Below are 27866 nucleotides of genomic sequence, written 5' to 3'. Positions count from 1 at the left end.
ATGGATATGGATTTCCAATCAAATAAGGAGTCCGCTTCGGTCTCCGAATTCCTTCGCGTCGATCCTGAAGCTGACAGATACTTATAAACAAGAGCATCGTCCTGCGCTGCCCAAATTGACACTCCGGCCTCCATTAGAGTGGAGTAGTTTTTGTCCCCCCTGCAAATCTCGTCGATCCCTTCCCTCATTCACCCAGGCAGGAAGCTCATGGAGTCGGCAATGCCCAATAACGCTGTAAGCCCCCCCCCCCCCCCCCTCTTATATTGAGATTTTCTATGGATGGTCCTTGGCTAGTACTAGCTGTACTTATATTGAGAGGCAAAGTTACATTTAGGCCTTGTTTAATTCACGAAAAGAAAAATTTTTGGGTGTCACATCAAACGTTTGACCGGATGTCGGAAAAAATTTTTTGGACACGAATGAAAAAACTAATTTCATTACTCACCTGGAAACCAGGAGACAAATTTATTAAGTCTAATTAATCCGTCATTAGCAAATATTTATTGTAGCATCACATTGTTAAATCATGGCGTAATTATGCTCAAAAGATTCGTCTCGTGATTTACATGCAAACTATGCAATTGATTTTTTTTCGTCAACATTTAATGCATGTGGCCAAACATTTGATGTGACAGAAAAGTTGGAAGTTTGAAGAAAAAAGTTTGAATCTAAACACGGCCTTTGCAATTAGTTTTTCATTTTATCTATATTTATTGCTCTATACATGTGTCCAAAGATTCGGTGAGATGTTTTTGGGAAAAAAAAATGGAACTAAACAAGGCCTTATACCTCCTGATTATGCCATACACTATGAAATGAAATACCCTGATATATATGCCTCTCAAATACCTGGAAACATTTCTGCTTTCATTCATTCATCTTTGTTTTTCTTAAGGCCAATCCATCGGTATTGACAAATAATGTATCTTTCTCCATTACCAGCAGTGCCAAGTCGTCGATGACAGGCTCAGCGCTTTCCCGGATGAAATTTTGATTGACATCCTCCAACGGCTGCAACTGCCGACTGCAGCCCGGACCACCACTCTTGCAAGAAGATGGACCCATCTTCTCCAATCCATGAACCATCTTGAAATCGATGTTGCCGATTTCATACCACGCCGGTCTGCTCCTTCCCTCAAAAGGAACACCATGACTCGAGTCAAGGTGGCCATGTCAAGGTACACCCAAGCAATGAGGACATTGTTGGCTCCAAGAGCTGAAAGCCCTCAACTCATCATCATCAGGACACTGCACCTGTGCTTCTACCTCACTGACCCTTACCTGCACTCCGTTGGGCGCATGCTTGAGGATGCAGTTCAGAGTGCCGGTGGCAGAGCAAGCAAGATTGAGGTCCTTTCCTTTTCCATCCTGACCGAGGTGCCTGAGCTGCTTTGTACCGAGAAACACCTGGCACGATATGGGAGACGCTTCATGTCCTTCTTTCAAGCTTACCCCAATGCATTCAGGCGACTGACAAGCCTCTCTCTGTGGGCTCTCAGGTTTGGGGATTCAGACATCCCCAACCTCCTAGCCTCCTGCCTCCAGCTGCAGCACCTCACCCTGCAGGATTGCGATAATGGCAAGAGGTCTGTGCTCAGAATCGATGCACCAAACTCGCAGCTCAGCACGCTGACGATGGCCTTCTGCAGTTACATCAAGGTTGAGCTCATCAACGCTCCCAAGCTGAAATGCGTGGACTGTGATACATGGGTGGGTGCCAATCCTCCTGTTTGTTTCGGCTGCGTCCCAATGCTTGACCGGATACGTTTCTCTTCCACCTGCCACAAGATGCAGCTGCCATTCAAGCTCAGCGACTGGCTGTCGACCGTGCCAACTCTAACTAGTTTGCATCTGGACTTCCAGGATGAGATGGTAATGTACTGCCACAGTAACTGTTTGATTTCCTGCATTCATTCATTTGATTGGTCCTCTGATGCTATGAGGATTAACTGTTTCTAATGGATCCATTCCACCTGGCTTACATACGATGTGATGTTGGTGCTACTTTCTTGTTTATTTGCTGACTGCAGGTTTGGATCCTGCCAGAAGAGCCCAAGAAACTCTTCCCCATATTCCGCAAACTTAGGAATGTATATCTTTGCAGCATTAGTCTTGATTGTGGCCTCGACTGGACTCTCTTTGTCCTTGAAGGCGCACCCTTCCTCGAGCGATTTCATGTTAAGGTAAACCACACATGATAAATATGTTTCCTGCTCAACATACATATATATTGCCTGTTCCTGTAACTTGCAAAATCTGTGAGTGACAATGCAATAATCCTGGCTACTACGTATTAACTCCTTGTAGATATCTATCCACATATATGACGAGAATGGCTTTAAGAACAGGGCTGACAGAAGCAATGTTGTGTGGGAAGCATCATCTGAAAGCATCAAGCATAAGAACTTGAGGTTGCTGGATATAAACGGCTTTGAGACCACTGAGAATCTGATCAAGTACATAAGGCTTGTCATTCAGAGAGCTGTGGGGATACAGCGAATTCACTTGCATGATAAGGAACCGTGCGAAGATTGCGATGATATTTATCTCAATACGCCATCTCTGTCCAGAACTAGATTCCCCAACAATGAGGCAGAGAAGGATCTGTTAAGACAGCAACTCCTTCAGGGATTCTCCTCATCTATAGAGATAACAATAGGTTAGTACTAGTAATTGTTCGAAAAATGCGAGTTTTGAATTCTGATATTGTCATATCATGGGTTTTAGAATGCAAAATTCCCTGTAATTTGAAGTTCTTTACATATTGTTTCTAAAATCCCAAAATTTGAAATGCCAAGCAGGGGAAGATTGATTTTTTTTGGGCATCCAGTGTGCCACAGGATGGCGTAGAATTGGTGGTGACATGGAAGGTTTCTTACGTAGAATTGACTACTACCGTTACCAACGGTATATAAGAAATTCTCTCTTAACTTACAGCTGACAAGAACTTTAGTTGGGTCATATGGTACTAACATGTGAAGAGAAAATGTTAGCTAATACATTTCTTTGTTAAATCCGTACATTAACTATGGCGGCATTCTGATACCATGAGGTGATTAATTTGTGTATCGCTGTAACCAATTGCGGCATATGCTATATATGTTGCCGTATGTATCGTTTGCAAGAAGTGTCCTGAAATGTTTTGCTCCCGGTTGATCTCATCTCAGACTCACTCTCACTTGTATGATCCTGACCTGTCCAGTATCTTGGAATTGCCAGCCCAGCCCAGCCAAGCCGAAGCCCACATCCCAGCCCAACCTACTAGGAAACCAAACCAAAGCCCAGCCTACTGGGAGCTGGTAGTGTATGGTTGGGCTTTTTTTTTCTTTCGGCCCAAAATTTCTCATGTTTTTGGCAGAGTATGGAAGAGAAAAGAACATGATTTTGGCACACAACAAAATTTGGCTATTGACATGGAGTATCATAATAATATTATGGTACAGTAAAGATCGACAGGCTTTCTCCCAGTATATATATATATATATATATATATATATATATATATATATATATATATATATATATATATATATATATATATATATATGATGACGATGATGATCCTAGCTACTAGATGATTAGTGCCTCATCAGTTGATCATAACATTTTGCAGCCATTGAGTAGCCTTGCAAATCAATCTTGCAGTTTTTTTTTCTTTTCTATGCAAAAACAGCTTGTCCCAGATCCAGCAGCTTGTGGATCAATAGGCTGAGCGGGTGGAGGCTGCTGAAGAAGAAGACACTCTTTCAGAGCTCCTCACGTTGTATCTCTCGTACACCTTCTCACGGTTCTCGTTCCACCACTTCTCAGCCTGATGCTCCCCAAAACGTCTCCGGCTGCAAACAATTTTCAACACCCTAAACTTAGTATTATCGTTAGATAATAATCTTTCTTTTCACACAATCAATTACTCCATCCGTTTCAGGTTATAAGATGTTTTGACTTTGATCAAAGTCAAACTGTTTTAAATTTAACTAAGTTTATATACAAATATAGTAATATTTACATTACCAAATTAGTTTTATTAAATTAATAATTAAATATATTTGTATAATAAATTTATCTTGGGTTGAAAATATTACTATTTTTTCTATAAATTTGGTCAAACTTGAAACAGTTTTACTTTGACCAAAGTCAAAACATCTTATAACCTGAAACGGGGGTAGTAATTCAGTACTATCATCACTGCCAAACACAAAGCAAAATGACTTGTAGTTTAAAATTTATTCACCTGAAACGAACCCTCTTCAGATCCCGAGTCCCATCCAAGAGTGTTGTGAGTGTTATGTATACACCTGGTTCATACTGCTCGATCCATTCGGCCTGAACTTGGCTGCTGGATATTGATGATACTGTGCCTCGAGGCTTGTATCCATCCTCACCATTCTGAAGGGACATTGCATCTATGCTCACATTATCATCCCCTCTATGACTCGCAGTCAGCATATCGTCGCTGTTGCTGTGCGCTCTTCGATGAGGAACATCCAACTTGCAGGGACTAGTAATTCGATGGCTTTGAGCGCTGCCTTCACTAGCTTCGGTAGCATTACCTAGTAACCTGTGTTGGCTTGAGATTCCATTTGGATGCAATGATCGTCCAGAGTTCAGGCTTTGCGCATTTGAAGCATTGAGGAGCTCATTCCGTGGCTGGTGAGCTACGTTTATGCTAGAGTAGATTGCAATATGTGAATCAATGCCATTCGGAACGTGCACTGGCTTTGCCTCACTGACATCGTAAGTGCCCTGTTCTGGTGGTATCCGCTCAGCCATATCCTTCAGCTACATAATTTAGAGAAAGAGAGACACAATTATTACTGTATGATTTAACAACTCTTTATGATGAAACAGAGATATCCTACTCTTATTACTTTAGCCAACATATAGAAAGGAAAGATGCCAAGATGGCCATGACATGGTTTTAGAATTGTAGTAATCGAAGTGAACACAGGTGAGTTTGTTAATACCTGCGCTGTTAGAGATTTGATAACCTCTTTTGCAGCTTTAGATTTTGCAGATTCCTCTGCAACTAGTGTCATGGCCTCCTGAACTTTCTTGGCTGATTTATGCAGCTCAACTTCTTGATGCTCACAACGATGTCTGAGGTTATCAACCTGCACCAATAAAGGTATTAGCTACTAAGTTTCTTGCAATATTTACTCCACCAAAAACTAAGCTTATTGGCTTATTGCAACATAATAAAGCATCCAAGTTAATCTCTGCTGAATAAAGAGAAGTACATACTTGCGCATGCAGCCTATCGATTTCCTGGTTTAAGAGCTCATTTGTTTTTGCCAGATTATCGGTAGCACTTTTTGAGAAAGAAAGGCCATGAGTTGTTGGAACTGGTGTGGTTGAACGTGGTGGACTAGACTTTCGAGAGAAAGGGGAAACAGCTCTTGAAGTGGTTACTGACCGAACTGCTGATGTACGCACTGCTCTTGGAACTGATCTGTTCATATCTGCGCTACCAGACAAAGCAATATCTCTCAGCTGCAGTAGTGAACTAACTTGAGGAGTCCGGAGAAATGACAATGCATCAGTTTTCTTCCCCTGTCTTGCTGCCTTGCTATCCAAACTCCTAATTATATCCATATTGCTAGACAAGATGGTTTTCGATGCTTTGGTATCACCATTGCTTTCACCTGCAAGGTGGGAAACAATGTCCTTCCTCTTATTAAACGAATCAGAATCCGAGGCGTTCTTCAATTTCAAGAAACAAGAATCACAAACACGGTAAGGTTTCCCTGGATTAGGAGCCAATGCTGCTCTCAAAGCCTTTCTTGAGGTGCATGCATTACAATGGACAAGTCCACAATTATAGCAATTATGCCTCTTTCGAGTAAATCCAAATGGCTGTTGACATGATGAGCACTGTGATTGGTCAGCTCCAGAAACCCATTTGTGAAGACATATAGCAGCAGTGAAGTTTGCACCACATGCTATGTGCCGAACCGCTCTATCTTTCAGTGCCTCAACCTGTGTAGGTACCTTCCGATCCTCTATATCTCCATGGCCTAATCTTCCATTAGCTCCCTTTCCCCATGTAAAAACTTCACTCCTACCTGTCAATACTGCAACATGGTAGGATCCACAAGCAACTTGGAGAACATGTTCACCTGCAATCCTATCTTCGACCAAACATGGAAGCCTTCCATCTGAATTAGGATTTCCGAGCTGACCATAAACAGAATTACCCATGCTCAACACTTTTCCAGAAGTTGTCAAGCATACAGTAAGACTGTGACCACATGCTACCCTGTAAAAATCATAATCAATAAGCGAAGCTACACAGGTGGGCTTGAGTCGTGATTCCTTGTCACCATGGCCAAGTCGATGCTTGTCGCCATCTCCCCAGGTGAATAGCTTTCCAGCAGACACACTTGAACTAGAGTGAGTGACAATGACCTCCACAATAGCTGCAGTGTGCCATACACCACATGCAACTGCTATTGTTTTCAACCCTGAGAGTGACTCTACCTCCTTTGGACATGAAATGCTTGTTAGATTCCCATGGCCTAATACCCCGAAAGAACCATCTCCAAAAGTAAACAATTGGCCCATCGATGTAATCAAGGCTGTATGCCAGGTTCCACAAGAAACATAAGCAACTGGAAGACCATCCAGTGCTCCAGAAATTCTCTTGGGTATCCAATGTCCTGCATCAGTACCATGTCCTAGAAGTCCAACATTGTGAGTTCCATCTCCCCAGGTATATAGTTCGCCTGTTGTTGTCACAGCGCAAGTATGAAACTCCCCACAAGCAACAAAATCTACATTGCAAGCCGCTAAAGACTCAACAAGACGAGGATGGACAGAATCTTCTCGTGTTCCATGTCCGAGGCGACCTCCAGAATCTTCACCCCATGTGAAAACGTCTCCATTTCTTGTGACCAGTGCAGCATGCCTGACCCCACAATCTACATGATAAACATCAAGAACTAATCTGGATTCCAACGGCTTTGGGAGTAGGAAATCAGTCTTCTCCGTTGATCTAATTATAGTATCAGAACCAACTCGTACAGAGTTTTCGCAAAAAACTTCACCCCACACGTAGACATCACCTAAAGAATCACAGTCATCTTGTGCAGAACCATGGCTAGATGTACTAGGTGCACTAGAAATGCTTGCTCTAAGAACATCTGAAGATGCTCCCCTTGTGTGCATATTTGTCACATTTGATCTCCAGGTAACTAGAAATTGAAGATAATACTGTCCATATATTACTCGGTACTGTCTGGGAGTGCTTGCAAACAAAATGCTGATCAAACTATACGCTAAAATGAGTTGGATATCATCAATTGCCTGCACATAGTTAAGAGTTAAGTGAAAAAAATGCATGTAAACACAACTGAAATTTTTATGAAAGAAAGAAATGCATAAAGTTATGTGCGTATTGTAGCTTTTTGGATACCACATACTACTGTGCCTGTCATTTGAAGAAATGGATGAATAAATTCAAGACTGTTTTTCCATACAAGCACTAAAAATCCATAGCATATTCCATAGGCCATGCCACATCAAGACAGGGATTACTTGAAAAAAATAGGACCATGTTCCCAGTTCATAGGGAGAAGAAAATACCTTGTCAGGTGGTTAATGAAATGTGGAAATAAAACAACTGTATATAGTGTTGCTGTGATCCTCCAGAACAAGAAGAATGATTGGCTTCAGGCAACTATGTTCCTTGACATCTGAAATCAGGAAAAAAAACAACACCTCAATAACAACAAGGAAATATTCTGCGTGCAACTTGTAATGCACAAGCACATCAATTCTTTGGGGGAAATTAGATCACAACTTACAATGTGTGAAAATTAACATGACAAACATTTGCTTCAAGAAAAGCAAAATGGCTCTGTACCACTAAGATACAAATGATCTTACAACTAAACCGCGACAACACAATAACACTAGGATCTCTTTAATTCCCCATACATATGTAGCAAGCAGTGCAAAACACAAACGAGTGGTGTCCACAGTTGGAGCAAATATGCTCCTCTACAATTGGAGCATCTGGACCGAATGCCAGTAATCAGCAAATTTTAGCCCCCATTCTTGCATCAGAGAGCTACTAGAAACAACCGCCCAGTTAACCACAGAACACTAAACTTCACACAGAATGCAGAAAGGAGCTTCCTTTCCTGCTGTCCCAGCATCACCAGTCGCCCACGACGAACCCCAAACCGCAGAAAGAAGCAAATTTTGCGCAGGGAAGGCGTACCAGAGATGCAGCACGGGGCGGAGAAAGCATCAAAAGACAGCATCCATGGACTGAAGAAACCGCTCCGCTTCTATCTCCAAGATCCACATCCACCCCGTCGGAAGGGGACAGGTTGCGCGGCGGCTGTTGATCCACCTCGCTCTCTCTTTCCTTTTTCTGCTCAGTTTCTTGGCTGTTGATCACGAGGGATGGGGCTCCTCCTCTGCTTGTTCCTTGCTCCCATGAGCTCTCTCTCTCTCTCTCTCCTCCTTCTCTGTCACTACTCACTACTAATCTATAGTGCTTTTCTTCTCTTCTCTACCGGGCGGTGTTGCTGCAACTGCGGTGGTGTGTGCTCATCATCATCTCTCCCCACATGCTCTTCTTGTGTTGTTGCTTTGGACTCTTCACTCACTCACTCACTCTCTTTACTGCTGCTACTCCCTTTTCTGTTCTGATCTGTGCTGCTGTGCTGTTGAATATGGTATCACAAAGGTGGTACAGCTGGTCTTGGCCTGTTCCCTGTAATTTTTATCCTAATGACACTAGTATGTGTTTAATTACTATTGAGATCTGGTTGCCCCCTTGTTATTATCAATCTTCATCTGATTCATCCACATGCCTCTTTAGTTTCTGATTTCATCAGTGCTTTTATGAATGTATCATCTTGCTATATTTAGTTGCTGAGTTTTAATAAAGCTTTCATTATAAAAAAAATCGATGTTTTGATGAACTTAATTTCAAGTCCTAGAAAATGATGTGTGTTTTGGCAGGTACTCTTGTAACATGAATGATGGTAGGGTGATTGGGTCATCTTGGTTGAACTGAAATGGATTAGTGAATGGATGGCGTTGCTTACAAGAAGATCAAGTTGGGGAACAGGTTTTATATTAGAGAATCAGACTCTTGATTACAAAATGCACATCAAAATCAGTGGAGTACAAATCTCCAGTAACTTGCTGATGCTAATTAATACTCCTATAAGTTTAGTTTACTAACTATCTGTCTGAGCAGGCAATGTGGTTGCTTCTGACGAACTCCATCCTGTTCTTGGAGTCAGTAGTGTGTTGTCTCCCCTATAGAAACAATAGAATGTTTGCAAAGATACTCACTCCTAGCTAAGCTAAAGCCACATTGGTTCTTTTTAAAGCGGATTAGCAGTGGAGAAGAAGGCACATTATGTCAATAGGATATAAATACAATTACAGAGCTTAATTGTCCTAAGCTTTTCAGTCAGTAGTAAAGCAGTTTGTAAAGCATGCAAATGTTTTTTACCCACCATATGTACAGTACCTTCCTACCTGCAGCAGGTTCATAAAGGCTCAAGTACAGTACTCCTGTGTAAATTAAAGCAAATTAATTAAGATATGACACTTTTAGTACAATTGTTAGTGCCATGGCGACTGTCAGTCGTACTGTATGCAGTATGTCCTTGACGCATTTAAGGTGATCCAACACAAGTTTCATATGAAACCCATCTTCTCATTGATCATTCAATAATGTTGGTTGGAGTTCACATGACACTTGAGGATGAATAATCCACCTTCCTTTGTTTTTTTTTCCTTTTCTTTTGATCCCATTTTTATTTTGATGGTATATATAGGAAATTAAGTTCGATAGATATTGGGATAGAAAGATGTCCTTTATATCTGGTTTTTTTATAAAAGGAAATAATTGTAGTAATAGCAATAGTAGTTAGTCCAGACATGAATATTGAATAGTAGCAAATTAATTCCATGCACTGCCCATTTGCTAATTAATTACTCTAACAATCTGTTTGGTTTGGTGGACAAGTGGATCATTCAGACAACATAAGCACTCTAGGAACTGGCAGTTTCTCGGTCGCATCGATGGATCAAATGTGATTGGAATTTGACAGGACATTAGCTGCCATTTGGTTAATTATCAATTCACTTTTGTGTAGCTAATGAAGGGAGCAACAAGTACTTAGTGTGATTCCATTACCAATTACTCCACGCCAAGAGGCAAGAGAAGATCTGGTACTATATATACGTGTCAAGCATGGTCCAAGAAGAGCCATCCCAATATATATAATCCCATTTGCTCACTTATATATATATATATATATATATATATATATATATATATATATATATATATATATATATATATATATATCTTATTATCTAAAAAGTAATCCCATTTGCTACTATGCAAGATGCACGCGTGCATGTATATATTCTCGTAGTACCAATACATGATCTATCTTATCTATCAGAACAGAAGATCGAGTTGGCAACTCATATCATTGCTAGCCTTCAAACCATTGCCTCCAATCAACAAAAGTACAAATCGCTGGTCGCTAGCTAGCTCGACCAGCAATTCAATAAACAGATGCTAGCTGCGATGCTACGATGGCGATGCCAATATTGTCCGTAATGCATGGATTTTCCATGTCCTTTTTTTTTCTGCAAGGAAAAGAAGAGGAAAAGAATCATATTTGATCCTTCCGATCTACTCTCTCTGTCCAAAAGAAGAGAGAGAAAACCACGTCTTGACTCAGCCTATTCAACTATTTGCTCACCCTTAAGTCTTAACACATGCCTTTTTTTATTACCAGAATCATGTGAAATACCTACTTTGCCCCTTCCCTTTATCATGTGAAACTGAGTGGCGGCGTAGCGGTGGAGTTTGGGCTTGACGAGACGGCAAATGTGATGGCTTGGGCCGCTGCATTCCATCTTGTGCTGGACACATGCATCACCATCAAGTAGAAAAAGACGTCATGTTGCTCGGTGAAATCATTCAGCACGACGAGTACATGATCAAGATGTGTTGTGGAGATGGCACCACCGTATCATCTTAGGCGATAATGTCAAGATGGCTAAACTCCTACTCGAGCATGGTGCCAACGCGGAGGACATCAATGGCCTAATCTTGAGGACCATCGCTGAGAAGAGTGACCACACGTATGTGTAGCTTGTTTCCGTGTCGCACCAAGAAACAAGAAGACAAGCCCCCTCCCCCCAGCTATCTTCGTCGTAGCAATCATAGATAGACTGCAGGGGCGTGGCAGCGATCGTCCCAAGAGCATGGAATCATTGCCATTGTTTGTCGCGGTGAGGATGCACGTCCTCCTTATCCTTCGGCAGAAGCCACAATGACCCTGTGGATTCGGAAGTGAAGGCTGCCTCATCATCTATGGAGTCATAAACATGAACTTGGAGGAGAGCAGGTTGAGGTCTCGAGGATAGACTTAGAGGACAAAACGGTCATTTTACATGGCTCCATTGACAAAACCAAAATTAGGAACAATAATAAGTGATAAATAGTTAAAAATGGTTGTGGTGACTGCTTGCTACTACTGGGTTGCCTCAGCCAGCAAGGCAGGGTGCAGTTATTATAGCACCTAGCAGCAACAACAACGGCCACTTCACTCTTTTTACTTACTTGGTTCGAGATTGAGATTGGAGAAGAAGGAGACCTGACTCAGATCTCATCGCCGCCACCACCGAAGCTCTTCGGCGTTGAGTTCCCCTACCTACTGCTGCGCCAATCTCCACTCCACCAGCACAACACCGCCACATCCTCGCCGGTGAGCATCCATCCGATCCGTTAATCCTCTTTCTCATCTCTCTCCTCTAGATCTACCCTCGCAATTTTCTTTCTCGGATTTGCTTGCATTAAGCTTAATAGCTAGCTATCTTCTAGATTTGGATTTGGAGACTACTTTTCTCTTAGAGAAATTTAACAAAAGCTAACTTTATAATTTTGTTTCAACTTGGATCACCCCATTCTATCCATCTCTAAGTTCACTGGCTCTACTTCCGCTTCACCTCCAAGTCTAGGACTCTCTGTCACCGCTTCGCACACTAACTCTCTTTCTCTCTCTCTCTCTCTCTCTCCTTTTTCTTCTTTCCTCCGATAGTTGAAGAACCGTCAGATCTAGCAAGGAGGAGCCTAGATCTAGGCTCCTGCCTCCTTGAGTCCCTATAAGCCCAACACCCCCGGCCTCAACAACGACCATAGCAATTGCGTGCATGACGACGGAATGGGAAGAGGCATGTCGATGGCTATAGGGTGCAGCTGCGCATGCGAAGCGCGAAGAGGAGGAACAATGGTGGCTCATGGAGAAAGAGGGGTGGTGGCGGTGCGTGGAGTGGAAGCTAGTGATTGCCGGTGGCCTAAGGAGTTTGTTGTCGACGCAATTCTCTACTGAGTTCATCACATTTTTTTCTCTAAGTACTATTGACATGTGTGGGTCACCAGTCATTATGAAGAACTAGCTAAAGGTCTGTGCGTTGTAACAAATATTATAAGAGATAAAAGTAAAAGCAAAAATTACAAGGTTATAACATAGTTAATTGTTTAGGTATACAATGCCATATACAAAACAAAAGTATTCACATGTGAGGATCTTATGGATCCACATGTTAGCTTGTGACATTAAAGGTAAACTCGAACATCAACATTAGCATCATTTTAAGTAGTAAGTATAGATATACTTCATCCGGATTAATAATACTTGTCATTTTGGATAAGGACATGGTTTTCAAAAAACAACATTTACCACTATTTTTTATATAATATATGTAGTAATATTAATAAATATAAAAATTTATTGAAGTACTTTTAAGAACAATCTATATGTACGGTCACCGTATTTCCAAGACAAATATTTCAGATGTAATTTATAGTTAATGTTTTGAAAGTTTAACGATAGGCTTATCCAAAACGGTAAGTACTACTACACCGGAGGAAGTGCATGTGTAGTTTTATAGAGTATGGTAAAAAAAAAATGGAGATAAAGGCAGGTGTAGTGGAGTATCTATCTTCCCACCTTGGCGTAAAAGAAAAGAAAATCTGCAGTCTGTGTCGTCTCCTCCGGTCCTTGCGCGCAAGACCGAGTCGCGGCTGCCGATCTCCATCTGCCGATCGAGCAGAGCATAGCAGGGGATCCTGGTAAGCATCCACATCCTCTTTCTTTCTCAGAATTCATCTATCTCTTTCTGGGGATCTGGAATTTGCTTGCGTTCATTAACCCTAGCTTCTCTTCTAGACTAGATCTGGAAGAAGCTCTTGGATCTCTTAGTTCCAGAGCCTTAACCTTAGTACAAGTAGCACTTCGTTTGTTCCCCAAAAGTTGGATCCGCCCCTGCGAGTTTTGTGGTTTTTCCGGGTGCAAACTAGTATAGTAGAGCTTAAGAAATGAAGTACTCATCAATGATTTAGTTGAAGAAATGCGTCGTCGTCGAGTTGTATAGCAACAATGATCAGGCACTACTACTTGTTAAAGTATTAACTCCTTCGCTGCAGCTCTTCTGTAGGAAATGGCTGACGGTGAGGACATCCAGCCTCTTGTCTGTGACAATGGCACTGGAATGGTCAAGGTCTGATTTTCCTTTTCTTTTTTACTCTTATGTAATGTAATGTATGTCGTCTCCTGCTGAATATTACATTACATTACATTTCATCATGTAGGCTGGTTTCGCTGGGGATGATGCACCAAGGGCCGTGTTCCCTAGTATTGTTGGCCGTCCTCGCCACACCGGTGTTATGGTAGGAATGGGGCAGAAGGATGCCTATGTTGGTGATGAGGCACAGTCCAAGAGAGGTATCCTCACGCTCAAGTACCCCATCGAGCACGGTATCGTGAGCAACTGGGATGACATGGAGAAAATCTGGCATCACACTTTCTACAATGAGCTTCGTGTGGCGCCCGAGGAGCACCCTGTGTTGCTCACTGAAGCTCCTCTGAACCCTAAAGCCAACAGAGAGAAGATGACCCAGATTATGTTTGAGACTTTCAATGTCCCTGCAATGTACGTCGCTATCCAGGCCGTGCTTTCCCTCTATGCCAGTGGCCGTACTACTGGTATGTATGAACTCATCTCTGTCTTTTACTTCAATGAGGAGGGTTTGCTCAATTATGCACTTGTATGATCCACCTCTGCTGCCATACACTTTTTTTTAATCATTGCCAAGCTTCTACAATTAATGTATGATTTGCATCCATCTTTATTAATATGCTCATTTGCTAGCATCCTTTAGATACACTTCAATCTTGATATAAATGTTTTATTTGGATACACTTCAATCTTGATAGCAAGCTACCTGCGACCCCATTGTGTCCAGGCCTGAACAAACAGCTAACTGTCGACAAGTAATGTTTTTATTTAGAGGAGCTTATGTTTCTCTGCTCTGCAGGTATTGTTCTTGATTCTGGTGATGGTGTCAGCCACACAGTGCCCATTTATGAAGGATATGCGCTTCCTCATGCCATTCTCCGTTTGGATCTGGCTGGTCGTGACCTCACAGACTCCCTTATGAAGATTCTGACTGAGAGGGGTTACTCCTTCACAACCTCCGCTGAGCGGGAAATTGTAAGGGACATCAAGGAGAAACTTGCATATGTTGCCCTTGATTATGAGCAAGAGTTGGAAACCGCCAAGAACAGCTCCTCAGTTGAAAAGAGTTATGAGCTACCTGATGGTCAAGTAATCACAATTGGTGCAGAGAGGTTCAGGTGCCCCGAGGTCCTCTTCCAGCCATCCATGATCGGTATGGAGGCTGCTGGTATTCACGAGACCACCTACAACTCCATCATGAAGTGCGACGTGGATATCAGGAAGGACCTTTATGGCAACATTGTGCTCAGTGGTGGTACAACCATGTTCCCAGGCATTGCTGATCGTATGAGCAAGGAGATCACTGCCCTTGCCCCGAGCAGCATGAAGATTAAGGTCGTTGCTCCACCTGAGCGCAAGTACAGCGTCTGGATCGGAGGGTCGATCCTAGCCTCACTCAGCACTTTCCAACAGGTAGGAAGCTCCTGTTCATCTGTAGTTGCTACAATAATTGTTAAACTTTACTTTCTGGAACATATGTCTCATGATTAACCTGTGGTAACATCTAAAATCTGTTGTATGTCGTGTTGGTTTGCAGATGTGGATATCAAAGGACGAGTACGACGAATCTGGCCCAGCAATTGTCCACAGGAAATGCTTCTGATTTTCTCAAGTGCTCTGCTCTTGTCATCTGTAGTATCGAGTTATGTTTGATTCGTTTTTCTAGCTATGTATTGGAGATTTGCAGGCTATGTTTGTTTTTCTTTTTGGAGACGACTTCTCTATGTGTTCGATCAGTGTAAGAGTATCCTATGTTTGTGTCATCTCAGATTGTTTGTTTGAGTTCACTTGTCAAACTTGGTTCGTTTGATTGGTCAGAACTGTCTGTATGAGCTTATTGTTCTATACATTGCTCCAAGGGTATAATTATGTTAAATTTTGGATCTATTTCAATGTGGATTGTACGGTCTATGGAAGTATTGCACCGCAATCATGCTGAGACCCAATTTATTGGCTAGTACAAACATGGATGCACAAGCCTACCGCAGTAATATGCCATTAGTTTAGAATTAGAAGAGACACTGTATATTGCCTGGCACTCCAAGAATAAATTGGAGCGCTGAAATTTGTTTCGCTTCAACTGATTTCATGAAATTATACACGAATAATCGCTTCCTCAGTGACCACTCTAAACAAGTTTAATTGTTAAAAATGCCATCGAGAGCTGGTCTGACCGTCTAACAATCTTCTACACTTTTTTTTAGCAGATTCAACTGTCTCTTAGTGTGTTGAAGCTCCAGTAACCTCGTTAGTGATCTCCAGTAACATCTTTAGTGATAGTCTTCAGATTTCATTCATGAACAGACAGGGTTAGTCACTTGGTTTGAAAGCACCAGACAATGCCTTGTATGCTTCTACACAGCGTTTGAACCTTTCCTCAGCTTCAGCCTGCAATAATACATTAGTGCTCAGACTTCTGAGGGCAACATATGAAGTACTAACCATGATAAGGAAAAATGATGTAGCTCTTTCCTTTTCGCTAAAAAAATACGGCCTTTTCCTAGTATCACTGCTAGCAACTAAATTAGTATCCCGTATTTCTTGAGGTTAAATAACTGACAGCTTATAAGATGGACAGTATCCCAGTGTGGCTAACTTTATAACTACCAATCAGTCAATCACCTGCGGCACACTACTGATTTCTTACTAGAGAGCATGTGAGGATACCACCAAAAGAGTGTCAAAAAATAGCAAGGACAGCCGTAATGACCTGTGATGCTCCTTGATGTTTGTCTGGGTGCCACTTGAGAGCCGATGCACGAAAACTGCAGAAAACATTGCATCGAGAGTCTGAGAGATACAACCAATTAACAGCTTCAAGATATAGAAACGATCAAACTATGAGCCAATGCTGCAAGGAATGTTCATAACACTTACGCGGACTTAATATGATCAAGTTCTAAGGGACCTAAAGGTGGCAAACCAAGTGATATTCTATGGCTGCGAAGATTATCATAGCAAGGCTCTTCCTCATCTACATCACTTTCATTCCAAACTCTTTCCCTTGATTTATTTGATTGAGACTCATCCCGCCACTGAAATCCACTGGGACTCCCACTTTCGTCATCCTCCCCAGGCCAGTACCAGGTAAAAGATCTCTTGCCGCCAAAATTCCCATAAGGGGTATCACTGCAATCATCTTCATCAAAGTTTTTCCACTTCTGCGCACCTATATAAAACAACATAGGGAATTTTTTATTATCCATATATACCCTAGAAATGTGGAGCAATACTCTCCGAAAAGAGAAGAGAACCCAATGTAAACATAATCCAAGAAAATAAGGCAATGTAGTTTTAAGGAAAAAGTTCAGGAAGAACTTACTTTTGCCTTTTCTATGTGGATTTTTTCCATAGCTGGAGTTTGTAAGCTTTGATTTACCGCTACCTTTTTGTTGCCTCTTTTGTTTATTGCTGCCTTCCTATAAAGAACAGATCATGTTTGAAAACTTTAATCATTTGTCAACTGGGAGGAAAAAAGAAACCACACAGAAAATTTTTTTTCATGTTCCATATATGTCGAGATGTATCTTTTGTGCCCACCAGCTAGACGAAGATGAAAAAAAATACTTGATACAGTAGTAGTCATGGGAGAGATCAGCATGTACACTATTCCACTTAGACTGAGAAGGATTGAAATGTGTGATCTTGTTAGTTAAATCAGTATGGTGTAGGTTGTGATTTAGAGATATGTGCACGCGCGCACTTGACAGTTAACAGAACACAATGAAAGGATTACAAGCACCTGACAGGGACCACCGTTAAGTAGAATGTTCTTCAGAGCAGCCTTAGCATCAGCGCGCTTTTCGCGGACGGCAAACCTGATGTGAGGCTGTCCAGGAAAACAAACTCCATTACTTGATGATATGCATATATACAAAGTGAAAGTGGCAACGCACGAAAAAAAGAAAACGCCTATCAAGAATTACAGTGACAATGCCTAAAGAAAGAGGCGTGGTTTCATCTTGTACATTGAATTGTAGACCGTCTGTTAGAACCGTGTCAATTTTCCTAAAAACCAAACCCCAAAGTACAGTATTGAACAGTGAAAATACAGGGCTTTACTAACACACAATTGGAGGAGCGGCTGAAATGAGAGGTCCATGGCAGACAGTGGCACAAGTATGGGTAGTCTGAGGAAGCAGCTAATTAGCAAATCACAGTGCGTCAGCGGTATCAAGTAAAGTTTGCTGCTACTTAATTCCTCGACGTCCACGGGATGAGGGGAGGGGAATGAAAGATCGAAGGAAGGGGAACGGGGTGGGATCGAACCGTGGGTTTGGAAAGAGCGGCGGCTGTGGAGTGGAAACATCTCCATCTCCATCTCCATGTCCACGTCCGTGCGGCAGCCTGCATCCCGGCGGCGGCGGAGGAGGAGCAACGGAAGGAAGGAGAAGACGAGAGGAGAGTAGAGTGGGTTGGGCTTGGGCTTGGGCCCTTGTGCGCGTGGATCTCATGGGATGGGCTCTCCACCCAGGCTGTCAGGTGTCAGCCCACTTGGTTTTTTCTCCTCTGCCGTGCTGTGCTGCTAGTATTATACAGGAACTCATTTTTTTAGCTGGTAATCCATAATTAATTGAGCATATGTCGTCATCGTTCATACGTTCGCTCGACTAGTAGTAGTGTACAGCTCCGATTATTCGGCACCAAATTCCACACGAGCTAGCAGACTGCAGATATCCCTTAATGGCTCTCTAGCGATCTACTCATTTTTTTAGCTGACCAACTTAATCGGTCAGTTATATATATATATATATATATATATATATATATATATCACTAATCAGCCACTAGCATCATGATACATGCATGCAGGCCATATTTGTGTAGTATGATTCGATCCGCACCACCAGCCCAATATATACGTCTCTGTCACGTACTCTCGCATACTCTTACTTCTTCTTCCCAAAAAGAAAAAACAAATTCAAAAACTCGGAGTACATGTACCTTTGAAATACTCCTTCCATCCAAAAATCAATCCATCTCCCCGTATTCCAGTCGTTCCACAAAGACTAATTATCTTTAAACAATCAATTAATGCACTAGAGTCTATATATTAAAGTGCTGATAAATACATTAGATTTTGCTAAAGTGAAAAGCATTCTAGTTTTTTTTTGTTTTTTATTGATTCGTGTAACATGGGTTAAAATTAAAGTCTTTCAACGATGGTTTATTTTAGGATTTTTTTTTCATAGAATATTTTGAATTCTGTGGAAAATTTTTAGTGGTCTTTCGAAAGATTAAACTCCAAGTATCCTACAAAGTTCACATAGAACGGCTCACAGCAAGGAGATTTTTGTCAAAGAGTAGCATGAGGTCTAACCTTATGAAAATTCACCTTTATTTTTTACTTTTTTTTCTCATGGTCTATTTAAATGGTTGTTCTTTCATTTTTTTAATTCTTTGTTTTACACTTGTATTTTTCTCTAAATTCTTTTTTCTTATTTCTATATTTTCTCAACCTCGTGCTTCCTCAAAGGGGGATCAAATTGGTCCAATGGGGTACGAATTTAATTTATCCACAAACCAGCATATGCGTTATCAAATTTAGCTATATATGCATGTTCGTAAAGCTACTTTACAACTGTTTTTGTCAATTTTTAAGCTATTTTACAACTGTTTAGCTAGCATGTGATTCGCATAGAAGGTAACAATTAACAAACAATCAGCATGGAGTAATTTATATATATTTATGGTATATCGACCGCCTTGATTAGTTTATCCAGCAGAGAAGATCGTTGCAGGAACCAATTAGTAATTAACTACTAATTAATATATTTGTCCATATAATTTAAGTGTACGAAATCGCGTTCCGTTGGCGTTGGTCAATCAGGTGGAAAAAAAATAATTATAACAAGACAAAATAGCAGATCCAAGAAAGCGTGCAGGGCAAAAGCATCGGCAAGCGGTTCTACAATTTACTACTAGTAAGATCTAAATCACTTAAATTTATCTGTCATTTCGTATTGTGAGCTATACTAGCTACGGACACGATGTCTACAACTTTTTGTGTGGCTAGATCTGTTTTACAGTAGTGCACTACTGTGCACACTTTAAGAACTCCTTTGGAACAAAGAAATTTTTAGAGGAATTTTGAAGGATTAGATTCGTATGAAAATAATTCCTATGCGTTTCTTTGTATTAATGAAGGAATGACTCTTCTAAATTTCTTTGAATGACTCAAATCATAGGAATTTAGAATGATTTTTTAACATGAGGTATCAACTTATTCTAAAAAGAACTTTTTTTCTCTCTCCTAGCTCATGTATTCGTTCCTGCAATTTTGCAGGATTTGAGACGTCCAGGCGCTCGAATTCTACGGTTTTCATATCCCTATTTTAAAAATCATGTGTTTCATAGAAGTCCTAAAACTTTTGGCAAATTTTGCTACAGTATATCGTAATTGTGTGTATTTAGCTCAGGGACACCGCGAAAGTGAAATTTTGGGGGAAGACATCCCATAATCGTGGATATTTGCCGATGGACACCGCGCCGTCTCCTCTCCACTTGACGTGCTGACGTGGCAGACGGGAGACTGTTTTTTGACGCGGTCGGACGTAAATACCCCTGCGCCTTATCTCCAAGAACATCCTTCTCATTTCTTTGCCTGAAGGTGTTTGATCCAATCTTAGAGACCTTTGGTGAGCTTCGCCGCATTTTATCCATGGGAACGTGAACTACTTCCTCTGCCTGATCTAGCCATGTCCTTGCATCCTAATTTAGTGCAGACATGAAGATGCGCTCGTCGGCGTTCTCGGGGTCCAGGGCGCCGCCGTGCGTCGCTTCGCCGTTCCCGTCGACTCAAGCCATCGTTGACCGAGCCACTGCGCCAAAAGCATCGCCGGCATCCCAGAAGGAGGTCTGCCGAAGGAATCGATCCGAGGCACTGCCGTTGAGGAGATCGAACCTTTCTTCCTCAAGTCCGGCCGCCGGCTCATTCCTTCAATTCCTCACTCCCGAGTGAGCTTCGGCGCAATTCCTCGCACATGTAGCATTCTCAGACGGTCTTTGAATCGTTTCCCTCCTCCCTTTGATAGCCTGAAGGCCAGAAGGAGCCGACACCGTCGACCTGCTATTCTCTGCCGCCGCTGGAGCATTTCGAAGGTCGCCTCGCCGTCCATCCATCGCCGAACCTCAGACGACCTTTAGTGAGTCTCCAAGAGACCTGTAGCCACGCACGCATGTACTCACTCACATGGAAATGAGCCGGAGCTCGGCATGCACTGGCATGCCGAGAGTCACTGCCGCTCGCGTCGCCGTCGACAACTATTCCGGCCACCATATTGCACAAAACCACCACCTATAGATTCGCAAGGATGCCCTCTCCACTTTCTCTTTTAGCCGCATCATAAGAACCACCACCGATCGCCGCCGGTGTCGGCGACAACGTCACCAGGCGCCATCGGCTCTGCCGCTGCTCTGTCTACCGAGTGCATATGAGGAGATAAGGCACAGGGGTATTTACGCCCGATCACATCAAAAAATAGCCTCCCGTCTGCCACGTCAGCACGTCAAGTAGAGAGGAGACGGCGCAGTGTCCATCGGCAAATATCCACGATTTTGGATGTCTTCCCCCAAAAGTTCACTTTTGCGGTGTTCCATGAGCTAAATACACACAATTACAATGTCCTGTAGCAAAATTTGCCAAAACTTTTAACTATCTTTTTCAAACCAAAATCAAAGTATCAAGCATATTTGTACTGAGTTATTAGTGCAACGTTCTTGTTTATAGGAATAATGAAAGTATATGCCAAATTATGCCCCTCAAATCAATGCCTATATATTGTTGTGCATACAAAATAGTCATTTCACTGATCGATGCACATTTTTTTATGCCAGTGTTGGCATGTATATTGAGCACACAATTCGTCCCAAAATAACTCATTTTTAAACCCCCCCCCCCCCCATTCACTTGTCCTAGAAAGACTTCGAGCTCCTTTAGAACGTAGGATTTTAAAAATACGGGAATAGGAATGAATAAGATGTCATGTGTAAGCAAATCCAGAATGCAAAAAAACAGGAATTTGCAAGATGATGTGTTTGGATAGCTCACATAAAAATGACACATGAATTTGGATTGATTTTTAGAGAGAAGAGAGACAAAGAGAGAAGAAGCTCTTGTGCAAAATTCCTACGAATTGGAGTATAGGATTGTAACAAAAGAATTTTCGTATGCCTAATACCCCAATTCGTAGGATTTTGGAATTGGGGTATAGGTAACGAGTTGGATTAATTAAATTGCATGCCTATTTGCGATGTACGAGATGCAATGGGAAAATATTACTCCCCTCTCTTGAGAAAAACAATTTTAGAAACGAATATGGACATGAAAAACCTAATTCTGGATTATTATTATTTTTTTGGTAGAGGGAGTATCTAGGGAACAGTTGCCAGATAAAAAAACAGAGAGATACTAAAACATTTGCTAATGTCTTGGGGCTTGACCTCGATTAAAGAAGCCAAACAGTTACTTATATATGTGAATCTCTGACCGAAGTCAGTTCCTTTAATTTGCTGTACTGGTACTATACTAGTCTGTGATTTAATACAGATGGAGTCAAAGTTAATTAGTAGGTCACATGGATGGATACGGGCACATTTCCTTCACGTAAAAAAAAAAAACTAGAAAATGATCTAATATCAAATAATTAAAAAGGTGACCCCTGGTCATTTCTCATTTCCTTCACGTACGTATCGATGGAGCTAGTTAGTAGATCGATCACACTATAACTATACTTGCTGAAGCGGTGATTTTGTTGGTGTGGATTGTTCATTATTATTCTGATCCTTCTCTTGGCTGCCACTGATCATCGTCTTCTCCACCACAACCATCTCTGTAGAAATTTTGTGGTGGGATTGCTGCTGCTGCTGCTGTTCATCACCATTGTCATTCATCGTCATCTCGGCGCTCTTACCCCACAGCACGCTGTAGAGCCCTCCCACCAGCAGAATCCCCCCTATAATACTGTCCATGAATTCAATTAGCTAGCTATATAGGCCATTGATAATTGATTGAGTAATTAATTTGCAACAGTTAATAATGTAACCGATCGGTCGGTCGGGTTAATCAGCTGTAGAGTAATTACCTGCCGAGGTGGACGATCTCGGCGAGGAAGAAGGAGGAGCAGAAGATGGTGAGGAGCAAGCAGAGGGGGTTGGACATGGCCAAGAACACGGGTCCCTTGAGCTCCACGCACCACGCCTGCAGGTAGTATGACACCCCCGTCACCACCAAACCCTGCAATTGCATTTGCATCCATCCATGGAGATTAATCTATCGAGATCGATGAGCTAGGACGACGACAGCGAAAACGATGATTCAGCAATAGTTAGCAACTCCCTCCATTTTGAAAAAAAAAAAAGGCCAACTTCTGCATATGAATATAGATATAGCATGTGTCCAGTTAGGACGGAGCTAAAACAAAATGGAAAGGTTTCACTCGCTTATTGTACTCTGTTTTGAATCGAGTTTAACTTGATATGAGTGTCTAATTAAGTTTCGATTGAGGATGTGTATATATGGTAAAAATAGATAAATTATAGCTGAAAAAAATTTTCTAAACTGGGTTTCTGAGTATCCGTTAATACACAAGTAGCTCCATCTCTGTTGTCTAGGATTATAGCCAAAAGTTATTATTATTTTTTTTTGGACGAAGAGTGTAGGTCATGTCTAGTATAGCTAGCTTACGGTGTAGAGGACGGCGAGCAGGCTGATGTCGAGGCGGAGCTTCCACCTGGCCATCTCCCTCTCCGCCGCCGCCGCCACCACCGCCGTCTGCACCGTGGAGAAGACGCACTGCGCCGCCGTCACCAGCATCTTGTTGGGGAACTCCCTGAGCACCGCCGCCTGGAGGACGATCCAGATGGACCACGTCACGTTCGCCAACACCATCAGGAAGATGCCTCGGATCCACGCTCCCCTGCTGCTGCTGCTGCTCCGCGCGTCGCCGGCGAAGCTGGCGATGTGGTGGTGGTGGTGGCTCACTGGGTTCAGCGCCGGACCCTTGTACAAGGCGAGCACCATGACTCCGGCGAAGCAGAGCGCCACGCCGGCGAGCTTGGCTATGCCCGATGAGCTCCTCACCTTCACACACTCCATCCTACACGTATATATATATACTCATGTACTAACGAGCTAGCTATAGCTAGAGAGATCAGTGGTATATACGTATGTACTCCTACCTGGTTATGAGGGCGAGGAAGAAGGTGATGACAGGCAAAGAGTTGCTTGCTGCAGATGCCACTGTTGCAGATGTGAACTTCATGCTTACGTTGTACAGATTCAAGCTAAATGTATTCCTGCAGATTAATTAATTGATGATTGATCTGAATCTCAAGACGCATGCCATGTACGTGTATATTGCTAATTAATTTGTACCCGATGAAGGCGCAGAAGAAGAGCTTGATGAGCAACATCAAGGACATCGATCGCGCGTTTTTCCTACACATACAACACCATACATTCAGATCAATGAACAGCTTAAGATGCAATTAAGTAACGCATGCATGCATGATTAAAATAATTAATCAATTAATTAGTTACCTCTCGAGAAGAAGAGCGAGAGGAAGCAAGAGAAGAGTGGCAGCAGCCTGGCGATAGAAGATGAAGACGAAGGTGTTCACCCCCTCATCGAAGGCGGCCTTGGTGACCACGAACATACCCGCGTAAATCACTTGTATTAGCATCCCTATTACGTATGGCTTCTTCTCCTCCATCTTACTCACTTCTGATCCGCGTCTTGATTGTAATTAGCGACTTGATATATTGCTTTAGTCAGCAAGCAGTCTGCTGTCTCTATACATGCTCACTTTGGAAAAAAGAAAAGAAACAAAGACACAAAGAAGAAAGAGAGCACAAGGATGCTTCTCAGTACTCACCTCTCTAGCTATTGTGTATTGTGGACTCTGAATCACCGTACCTACCTAATCTATTAATTGATTGATCATGTGTGCATTTGGACTCTGAATCATATATGCATGTACATTGATCGATTGGGATTTATTAACTTTCTGACGCCAGGGGTCCAGTCTCCATCTGCTTATTATAATACTTCCTCTGTTCCTAAATGTTTGACGTCGTTGATTTTTTTAAACATGTTTGACCATTCGTCTTATTCAAAAAATTTAAGTAATTATTAATTCTTTTCCTATCATTTGATTCATTGTTAAATATACTTTCATGCATACATATAGTTTTACATATTTCACAAAGGTTTTTGAATAAGACGAACAATCAAACATATTTAAAAAAGTTAACGGTATCAAATATTTAGGGACGGAGAGAGTATATATACTCTGTTTGTTCTAAAATATACTTCCTCTGTCTTGTTAATGTATGACGCTGTTGATTTTTGAGATACGTTTGACCATTCATCTTATTCAAAAAAAGTTATATGTAATTATCATTTATTTTAGTGACTTAATTTATCAAGTATTCTTAAGCATGATTTAAATATTTTTATATTTGCACACAAATTTTGAATAAGACGAATGATCAAATGTTGATTAAAAAGCCAATGACATTATACATTAAAAAAATAGAGGTAGTACTATACTAGACATCTTATCGTCCATAAAGTCGGTATTTAAATTTTTTGATAATTAATTGAACTATGAAATATATGTAGTATCATACATATAGTATTTTTAGCGTACTAAAAATATTATATATATATATATATATATATTAATTTGTAATATATTATAAAGAAATTAATGATCAAAGTATGATGTTAAAAGACGGTATAAAAAGCTAATACGCCTTAGAAAGTAAAACAAAGCTTAAGTTGTGTTTTCCATGTGCATGCTTACCAAACTGTTAAATTGTATATTTTTTTATAAAGAAAACTATAGGAAAGTTGCCTTAAAAACATATTAATCTATTTTCTTTATTTTAGTCAATATATAAGTAGTCACATGTTAATTTGTCATTTCGTTTTGCATGCTAGAAGAAATATAATGTTTCCTAACCCATTCTAACGAACACAGCTAAGTCGGCCAATTAAGCCAGCAAATGTATCAGTATCTTGTACAACTACTGTAGTATAGTATACTAGTATTATACAATCATCAGCAAATTAATGCATGCTCTTAACGAGTCAGCATATATATCAGCTAATGAGCATTTTCCAAAATAATAAAAGAAATAAAATAAGAAAAATAATCAAGTTGTTAGGATAGAAATGACGACCAATCATACATGTAATTTTCAATTAATCAACATCTCGTGATCGATCGAATCCTCCGTCCCGTGGAAGGCTTCATTTCTAATGTTTAAAATTTGTCCCACGATCGAAGATCTTATTATAGGGGTTACAACCAACTAAGATATATGCATTTAATTAATTTGGACCGAACTAAATATAACCAAAAATTAATAATAAGAAGCATCACGCCCACTACTTAATTCATCTAAGAATTGCTAGAAATAATTAAATCTTTGTGGACGGAGGAGTACATATTTACTCTCTCCATCCCATAATATAAGGGATTTTGGCATTTTACTTGTGCTGTTTGACAAGTCGTCTTATTTAAAAAAATTGTGTAAATATAGAAAACGAAAAGTTGTGCTTAAAATACTTTGGATAATAACGTAAGCCACAAATAAAATAAATAATTCTAAATTTTTTTAATAAGACGAATGGTCAAACAGTACAAGCAAAATGTTAAAATCCCCCTTATATTAGGGGACGGAGGGAGTAGAGTATAAGGTGCTCAAAAAGATACAAAGAAGTACACCCTATAAGTATTCCCTTCATGGACCAATCTATAAAAAAAATGACATACTTAACATGTTTTTAACCAAACTAATTTAATGTTGTATTTGTATTAGTACATTTTCTATAACTTAGTCAAAGTTAAAAATATTTGATTTAAGATAAATAATGGATTTACTCATAATATGAAAACGAAGGGAGTACATATATTGTGCAGAGGGAGTATTAATTTTTTATACTTCAGCAATAGGTTAGAATTATCGAGAACCAAAAATTTATGATCAATATATATATAGTGATGCGAGATGCTTTTTGTTGGAGTCATAAAAGAACACATTGTACATGTACATCTCCTGTTAATTAACAAATTAATTAACCCGTCATGTGCTAGCTAGCTGATTAGCTGGAGACTAGTAGCTGATTATCGATCTGTCAGAGTTAACGCTTGCTTAATGGACTACCTATGTATATCCGTCAATAACAAAGAATATCTTTGTACTACTCTAATGTTCACTCCTTGGTTTTGTATCCAGGATTCCGGAGTTCTAGGTTAGTTCAAAGTGTGAATACGCATCACCGAATTAACATTTCAAACTTTAGGGTGCGTTTGTTTGAACGAACCTTTTTCCATGCACACGCTTCTTTGAACTACTAGACAATAGACAATATGTTTTCTTAAAATAAATTATTAGATATTACTGTTATATTCCTAATAAAAATAGTGATAAAAACCGAATAAAATCAATTGTATCATATATTTAGTACATAGGTAATATATGTACGATGGGTCAGGTCAAGCCACCAAGGAAAAGTCCACTTTATGTCCCACTCAACTATGATGAATTTTATTCGTGTCCCTCAATTGTAAAATCGGGTATGGAGCATCTTTTGTTATCAAAATTAGTGCAAATCAAGTTCATCAAACATTTCATGCCGCGTTGCATCTACGTGGTATGTTGATTTGGTATTCATCCCATATAGCGCTTACATAACATTAGAAGAAAAACTAAAATTAAAAAACTCAATATATAGATCCACATTCAGTTAGACAAAAGTAATGAAAAATAATGAGCCCGGCGCCTCTCTCACCCTTTACCTCTCTTTTTCCCTCTTCTCTGTCTACCCCTTCTATTCCTTAAGATCTTATTTGGTTTGGAAGGGATTAAAAGGGATTGAAGGGGATTGAGAGGGAATAATCTCCTTCAATCCCTCCTCTATGGGATTAAACGAACAAGGCCTGAACAAGGCATAACGGTGGAGGGGATGAGGGAACCGGGGCACATTGCATGTAAACAATCACCATTCAAACGGCTCTTGGATTCGATTTGTACTGATTTTAAGGAAGCTTTATATGTGGTTTTGTGGTTGAGAGGCCTTAATGCAATTTGGCCTGGACCTTTTTTCATTAATTAATGCTAGCTTGTACGTGCATGTTTGAGGCTTACTTTCACGGCCCATCATTGAAATTGGTGTCCATGTTAATTGGGCCTTCATTTGATCCATTTGGTCCAAGAAATGATATATACGGAGCCATCGTTTCGCTTATTTGCGGAATAAGCGAAAGTGCATATTTGCAAACGAAAA

At 40.8% G+C, this 27866-nt stretch overlaps 5 protein-coding genes across 5 annotated transcripts; 2 read left to right on the top strand and 3 right to left on the bottom strand.

The window, feature by feature from the left end:
* The first annotated feature begins 219 nt into the window (after window positions 1-219).
* Window positions 220-2664, top strand: LOC127775190 (uncharacterized). The gene is made up of 5 exons (XM_052301509.1): window positions 220-234; window positions 943-1178; window positions 1245-1872; window positions 2031-2183; window positions 2308-2664. The coding sequence occupies exons 1-5, from the start codon at window positions 220-222 to the stop codon at window positions 2662-2664; spliced, it is 1389 nt and encodes a 462-aa protein (XP_052157469.1).
* Window positions 2665-3530: 866 nt separating this feature from the next.
* Window positions 3531-8760, bottom strand: LOC127774108 (PH, RCC1 and FYVE domains-containing protein 1-like). The gene is made up of 6 exons (XM_052300387.1): window positions 8222-8760; window positions 7582-7691; window positions 5242-7302; window positions 4965-5111; window positions 4232-4779; window positions 3531-3836 (listed from the first exon to the last, which is right to left on the bottom strand). The coding sequence occupies exons 3-6, from the start codon at window positions 7162-7164 to the stop codon at window positions 3701-3703; spliced, it is 2754 nt and encodes a 917-aa protein (XP_052156347.1). The 5' UTR covers window positions 7165-7302; window positions 7582-7691; window positions 8222-8760; the 3' UTR covers window positions 3531-3700.
* Window positions 8761-12967: 4207 nt separating this feature from the next.
* LOC127773263 (actin-97) lies at window positions 12968-15454 on the top strand. Its single transcript, XM_052299300.1, has 5 exons — window positions 12968-13123; window positions 13478-13551; window positions 13643-14036; window positions 14369-14982; window positions 15107-15454. Exons 2-5 carry the CDS (start codon window positions 13492-13494, stop codon window positions 15170-15172), a joined length of 1134 nt encoding a protein of 377 aa, XP_052155260.1. The 5' UTR covers window positions 12968-13123; window positions 13478-13491; the 3' UTR covers window positions 15173-15454.
* Window positions 15455-15595: 141 nt separating this feature from the next.
* On the bottom strand, window positions 15596-17998 carry LOC127773264 (uncharacterized). The gene is made up of 6 exons (XM_052299301.1): window positions 17839-17998; window positions 17312-17398; window positions 16892-16988; window positions 16447-16738; window positions 16280-16334; window positions 15596-15957 (listed from the first exon to the last, which is right to left on the bottom strand). The coding sequence occupies exons 1-6, from the start codon at window positions 17920-17922 to the stop codon at window positions 15880-15882; spliced, it is 693 nt and encodes a 230-aa protein (XP_052155261.1). The 5' UTR covers window positions 17923-17998; the 3' UTR covers window positions 15596-15879.
* A 4006-nt stretch (window positions 17999-22004) lies between these two features.
* LOC127774386 (WAT1-related protein At5g64700-like) lies at window positions 22005-24365 on the bottom strand. The gene is made up of 6 exons (XM_052300618.1): window positions 24110-24365; window positions 23945-24007; window positions 23749-23865; window positions 23255-23666; window positions 22653-22804; window positions 22005-22531 (listed from the first exon to the last, which is right to left on the bottom strand). The coding sequence occupies exons 1-6, from the start codon at window positions 24280-24282 to the stop codon at window positions 22297-22299; spliced, it is 1152 nt and encodes a 383-aa protein (XP_052156578.1). The 5' UTR covers window positions 24283-24365; the 3' UTR covers window positions 22005-22296.
* Between the last annotated feature and the right edge of the window lie 3501 nt (window positions 24366-27866).

The sequence above is a fragment of the Oryza glaberrima genome, chromosome 5, assembly GCF_000147395.1.
Source record: "Oryza glaberrima chromosome 5, OglaRS2, whole genome shotgun sequence".
Classification (NCBI taxonomy): Eukaryota; Viridiplantae; Streptophyta; class Magnoliopsida; order Poales; family Poaceae; genus Oryza; species Oryza glaberrima.
This window is presented reverse-complemented; position numbering and strand designations above follow the sequence as displayed.

What these genes read in the sequence shown, in the direction of transcription:
- LOC127773264 (XM_052299301.1), bottom strand. Translation starts at nt 17,922, where the DNA reads ATGCAGGCTGCCGCACGGACGTGGACATGGAGATGGAGATGGAGATGT. An exon ending in TTAACGGTGGTCCCTGTCAG is followed by an intron (nt 16,989 to 17,311) that starts GTGCTTGTAATC and finishes TGTTCTTTATAG; the next exon opens with GAAGGCAGCAATAAACAAAA. An exon ending in TCCACATAGAAAAGGCAAAA is followed by an intron (nt 16,739 to 16,891) that starts GTAAGTTCTTCC and finishes TGTTTTATATAG; the next exon opens with GTGCGCAGAAGTGGAAAAAC.
- LOC127773263 (XM_052299300.1), top strand. Translation starts at nt 13,492, where the DNA reads ATGGCTGACGGTGAGGACATCCAGCCTCTTGTCTGTGACAATGGCACT. An exon ending in ATGGCACTGGAATGGTCAAG is followed by an intron (nt 13,552 to 13,642) that starts GTCTGATTTTCC and finishes TTCATCATGTAG; the next exon opens with GCTGGTTTCGCTGGGGATGA. An exon ending in TGCCAGTGGCCGTACTACTG is followed by an intron (nt 14,037 to 14,368) that starts GTATGTATGAAC and finishes TCTGCTCTGCAG; the next exon opens with GTATTGTTCTTGATTCTGGT.
- LOC127775190 (XM_052301509.1), top strand. An exon ending in TGGACTTCCAGGATGAGATG is followed by an intron (nt 1,873 to 2,030) that starts GTAATGTACTGC and finishes TGCTGACTGCAG; the next exon opens with GTTTGGATCCTGCCAGAAGA. An exon ending in TCGAGCGATTTCATGTTAAG is followed by an intron (nt 2,184 to 2,307) that starts GTAAACCACACA and finishes AACTCCTTGTAG; the next exon opens with ATATCTATCCACATATATGA.
- LOC127774108 (XM_052300387.1), bottom strand. Translation starts at nt 7,164, where the DNA reads ATGCACACAAGGGGAGCATCTTCAGATGTTCTTAGAGCAAGCATTTCT. An exon ending in TCAAATCTCTAACAGCGCAG is followed by an intron (nt 4,780 to 4,964) that starts GTATTAACAAAC and finishes TAAATTATGTAG; the next exon opens with CTGAAGGATATGGCTGAGCG. An exon ending in CTGAAGAGGGTTCGTTTCAG is followed by an intron (nt 3,837 to 4,231) that starts GTGAATAAATTT and finishes AATTGTTTGCAG; the next exon opens with CCGGAGACGTTTTGGGGAGC.
- LOC127774386 (XM_052300618.1), bottom strand. Translation starts at nt 24,282, where the DNA reads ATGGAGGAGAAGAAGCCATACGTAATAGGGATGCTAATACAAGTGATT. An exon ending in TTCCTCGCCCTCATAACCAG is followed by an intron (nt 23,667 to 23,748) that starts GTAGGAGTACAT and finishes ATATACGTGTAG; the next exon opens with GATGGAGTGTGTGAAGGTGA. An exon ending in GAGATCGTCCACCTCGGCAG is followed by an intron (nt 22,532 to 22,652) that starts GTAATTACTCTA and finishes ATTCATGGACAG; the next exon opens with TATTATAGGGGGGATTCTGC.